Source organism: Lepidochelys kempii, chromosome 1 (assembly GCF_965140285.1).
Source record: "Lepidochelys kempii isolate rLepKem1 chromosome 1, rLepKem1.hap1, whole genome shotgun sequence".
Taxonomy (NCBI): Eukaryota; Metazoa; Chordata; order Testudines; family Cheloniidae; genus Lepidochelys; species Lepidochelys kempii.
Genome location: NC_136380.1, coordinates 5013781 through 5018671, shown reverse-complemented (window position 1 = coordinate 5018671; position 4891 = coordinate 5013781). Strand labels below are relative to the sequence as shown.

General features: G+C 42.9%; 1 protein-coding gene across 1 annotated transcript; it reads left to right on the top strand.

Moving 5' to 3' along the window:
• Window positions 1-2151: 2151 nt before the first annotated feature.
• On the top strand, window positions 2152-3123 carry LOC140917078 (olfactory receptor 52N4). The gene has a single exon (XM_073359166.2). The coding sequence runs from the start codon at window positions 2152-2154 to the stop codon at window positions 3121-3123; it is 972 nt and encodes a 323-aa protein (XP_073215267.1).
• Window positions 3124-4891: the final 1768 nt, after the last annotated feature.

Sequence of the window (4891 nt, the reverse complement as noted above, 5' to 3'; positions counted from 1 at the left end):
ACCTCCATAGGTAACCCATTCCAGTGCTTCACCACCTTCCTAGTGAAATAGTGTTTCCTAATATTCAACCTAGACATTCCCCACTGCAATGTGAGACCATTGCTCCTTTTTCTGTCATCTGCCACCACAAAGAACAGCCAAGCTCAATACTCTTTGGAACCCCACTTCAGGTAGCTATCAAATCCCCCCTTACATTTCTCTTCTGCAGACTAAATAAGCCCAGTTCCCCCAGCCTCACCTCGTAAGTCATGTGCCCAGCCCCCTAATAATTTTTGTTGCTCTCTGCTAAATGCTCTCCAATTTGTCCTCATCTTTTTTCTACTGGAGGGCCCAAAACTGGATGCAGTACTCCAGATGTGGCCTCATCAGTGCTGAATAGAGGGGAATACTCATTTCCCTCAATCTGCTGGCAGTGCTCCTACTAATGCAAGCCAATGCTCTGTTAGTATTCTTGGCAACAAGGGCACACTGTTGACTCATGTTCATCTTCTCGCCCACTGTAATCCCCAAATCCTTTTTCTGTAGAACTGCCATTTAGCAGTTGGTCTCCAGCCTGTAGCAGTGCCTGGGATTCTTCCATTCTATGTGCAGGACCCTATCCCTACCCTCCAGTGTGTCTACCTCTCCCCACAGTTTAGTGTCCTCCAGAAACTTGCTGAGGGTGTAATCCATCCCATCATACAGATAATTAATGTAGATGTTGAAGGAAACTAGTGGCAGGATGGACCCCTGGGGCACTCTGCTTGATACTGGTTGCCAACTAGACATTGAGCCATTGAACTAGACCTGTTGAGCCCAATGATCTAGCCAGTTTTCTAACCACCTTATAGTCAATTATCCAATCCATACTTTTTTTAACTTGCTGGCAAGAATACTCTGGAAGACCATATAAAAAGCTTTGCTAAAGTCAAGGTATATCACATCTACAGCTTTCTCCATATCCACAGAGCCAGTTATCTCAATATAGAAGGCCATCATGTTGGTAAGGCATGACTTGTCCTTGGTGAATCCATTTTAACTGTTCCTGATCACCTTCACCTCCCGCAAGTGCTTCAAAATGGATTCCTTGAGGACCTACATTTTGTGATTTCTCCACGGACTGGTGTGATGATGTAGTTCCCCACATTCTCCTTCTTCCCTTCTTTAAATAGGGTTAAATGACTAGAGACCTCAGTATCAACCCTGTATTTAGGCTTTCTCTGGACAGCATGCCCTGAGGGGAGTAACGGTGTAAGAAACCCAGTAGTAGATAGATGGGGTGTTTGTGATTTGACTATGATATGGGTGTCACCTTATGTCTAACAGATTGGCTTGCTCCCTAAAACACATTGGGAGAAAGGCTTTCCGAAATATTTATGAAGATGTAACTATCATAACTGGATAGTCTCACGATCCATGTAAATGTCTAAACTGTTCCTGATTCTTGCTTTGTTCATGGCCTCAACTATCTTTCTATCTTCAGTATTTTATAGACTTTTTCATATCCCCTCTTATTCATATCCCTTGTAGTATAACTATCCAAGTTTTTTCAACCTCTCTTTGTATGAGAGTTTTCCTGAGCCCTTGATCATTCTTGTCAGCCTTGCCTGAACCCATTTAGTTTTGCAGAGTCCTGTGTGAGAAGGGTGCCCAGTACTACACAGAGGAGTCCAGAGGAGGGTGAAACATTGACTGACAGATCTCATGGCATTGTATTTTCTGTACGATTTCCCACCCGACTCCTTCTGGATCCCAATGTTTTGCTTAGTTTCTGTCCATGCTTGCACTGTTATCAGGGTTTCACAGAGCTGTGTACCGTGATGCCTGACCTGAGTTCAGATAGTTAAATTCAAACTGTGTAAGGTTTTTGAGGAGTGCAAGCTTTTCTCTTGAGCTATTGACATTGACATTCACCTGCCATCATGCTGCCCATTGTCCTGGCTTGGCTTGCTCCCTCTAAGTTGTCCTCTGGACTTGACTATCACCTAAGTAATCTGGTGCCATCTGTAAATGTTGCCACATCACTGCTCAACCCCTCTTTCTAGATTGGTAATCACTATAAAATATTCAATGCACTATTTGTTATAAAGTGTGTAACCCTCCTCACTGTCCTTTTTCTCCTTCATAGGCACCTTGAGCTTTACTGAGACCAATCAACGCTTCCACCACTGCATGGCCGATTTCAACCTCACCCCCACTGACCTTTCAACATTTATCCTAATGGGCATCCCTGGTATGGAAGCTGCCCACGTCTGGATTTCCATCCCTTTCTCTGTGTTCTACATTATCTGCCTGTTGGGAAATTTCATGGTTCTGTTTCTTGTAGGGAAAGAGCAGACCCTGCACAAGCCGATGTACCTGCTGCTCTGCATGCTGGCACTCACAGACATCACTACGTCTACCTTCGTCATTCCAAAAGCACTGTTGATATTTTGGTTCAATTTGAAAGACATTACTGTGGGTGGCTGCCTTACCCAAATGTTCTTCCTTCATGCGGTTTCTATTATGCACTCAGCTGTCCTTGTGACAATGGCCATTGATCGTTACGTTGCTATATGTAACCCTCTGAGATATACCACTTTCCTCACCAATTCACAAATAGCTAAACTAGGGCTAGTGGGTTTGATAAGAGCTGTTCTCTTCATTCTGCCCTTGCCCGTGCTCCTAATCAGGCTTCCATTCTGTGCCAACCGCATTATCCCCCATACATACTGTGACCACATGGCTGTAGCAAAGATATCATGTGGGGATATCACAATTAACAGGATTTATGGTTTGGTAATGGCATTTGTAGTCATGGGGTTTGACCTGACAATCATTGCCCTGTCTTACAGTCTGATCATCAGGGCTGTCCTGAGAATCAACTCTAAGGAAGCTCACCAGAAAGCCCTCAACACCTGCACAGCCCACATCTGTGTTATGATGCTGGCTTATCCTGTTGGATTCTTCTCTACTCTGGTACACCGGTTTGGCCATGACTTTGCTCCCCAGGTTCACATCGTCTTGGCCAATGTCTATTTTGTCATTCCTCCCATGCTCAACCCTATAATTTATGGTGTTAAAACGAAAGAACTTCGTGACAAAGTTGTCAAATACACCTACAGAATATGCTCACCCGGGACAACTTACTTTAACCCAGCCTGACAAAAGAGGTGTGACATTGCACTCCATATGCTTTATGGAAATATGCTTATGAATGTGAATATGATGTAACTGTAATATGCTTTATGCAGAAAGTCTCTTGTATGGTGGGACGTTATTGATATATATTGACCGTATAGATCATTGTTGCAAAGAAGGTCCAATAGTTGCAAAAAATCTTGTACAAATGAGATTAAGTAAGATGTCTGTGAAAAGGTTGTAATTTTCTGGTTATGATAATGCTGTCTGTATGTGTGTATCATTTGTGTATTTGAAGTTATGAATTTTAGCTATGTACTTGTATCTCAATGTGTTTGATTCTAAGTAGCCTCAGTGAAGCATTTGGTCAGCTTCTTGAGAAAGGACTATTCTGAGTAAGTGCCCAATCAAGAAACACTTAACTGAAAAAGGACCTTGGGAGACACCAATCCACATCTGAGGAGACTTCCTGGGAATGTTGAAGGTAGCATGTGAGCAATGGCTGCTGCCTGCAAACTGAGTCATGCATGGACATGTGACTTGCCCATGTGACTCCAAACTCCATCTTGCTGCTGTGATTTTCCACAGTAAGACCAAAGGGGTTTCCTTCCACATGGCAGAGGATATAAAAGGCCCTGGAAACCCCACCATTTTGTCTTCAGTCCTGCTTCTTACCTTCGGAGGAACTTTGCTAGGCTGAAGCTCTGACCAAAGGACTGAATGACCCATCCAAGCTGTGGATGTTCTCCAGAGACTTGACTTAAGCCAACAGTTTATTCCATCACTGCTATAAGCCTGGACCAAGAACTTTGCCATTACTGTATGTAATTAATTCCATTCAACCAATTTTAACTCTCATCTATATTTTTTTGTTTTTGTGAATAAACCTTTAGATTTTAGATTCTAAAGGATTGGCAATAGTGTGATTTGTGGGTAAGATCTGACATGTATATTGACCTGGGTCTGGGCTTGGTCCTTTGGGATCGGGAGAACCTTTTTTCTTTTGTTGGTTTATTTTATTTATTCTTTTATTTATTCTTTTATTGGGGTATTGGTTTTCATCACCATTCATCCCCATAAGGAGTGGTGCTGGTGGTGATATAAGGAAACCCTAGTATCTGAGAGAATTGCTTGTATGACTTCTGGTTATCCAGTGGGGTACAACTGAAATCCTCTCTGTTTGGCTGGTTTGAAATGCCTTAATAGTAAAGGATACACAGTCTTGGGCTGTGACTGCCCTGCTCTAAGCAATTTGTCCTAAACTGATACTCTCAATAGTGTCCTGTCAGAGGCTGCTTCATTACATATGGTGCCATTAGAAAGGCTGTAATCTACTAAGTGTGTTCATCCCATTTGTTTTCATGTATTATTTCTATGTCTGCAGTTAGGAGAATAAGATATAAACTTATATCACTGATGTAAACATATTATGTGGAAGCCATTTGGGTGCTTCAGAATCAATGAACTGTGAATGGCTCTGTTTACTTGCAAGCCTTTCTGTGTACATGAGGGCCAACCCAGGTATTATGGAGACTAGAGGTCTCAGAGACATGTGACCCTGTCACATGACACTGGAATCCATCTTAATCCTTGTACTTTTCCATGGAGGAGGCAGGAGTGGGACAAGCACAGACAAAAGGTTCTTGTCTTGTGTCAAATATATAAAAGGAGGTGGAGCAGGACAAAGGAGGCTGCCAGTCATGAGGAAACCCCTGTTTACCATCTGAGATGCATGCTGGAACTAACAAGGCCTGTACCAGGCGAAAGGATTGGGCCCTAGGAAAGAGTTCAG

Bases quoted from the DNA above. Each gene is read 5' to 3' on its own strand.
- LOC140917078 (XM_073359166.2), top strand. From the start codon at position 2,152: ATGGCCGATTTCAACCTCACCCCCACTGACCTTTCAACATTTATCCTA.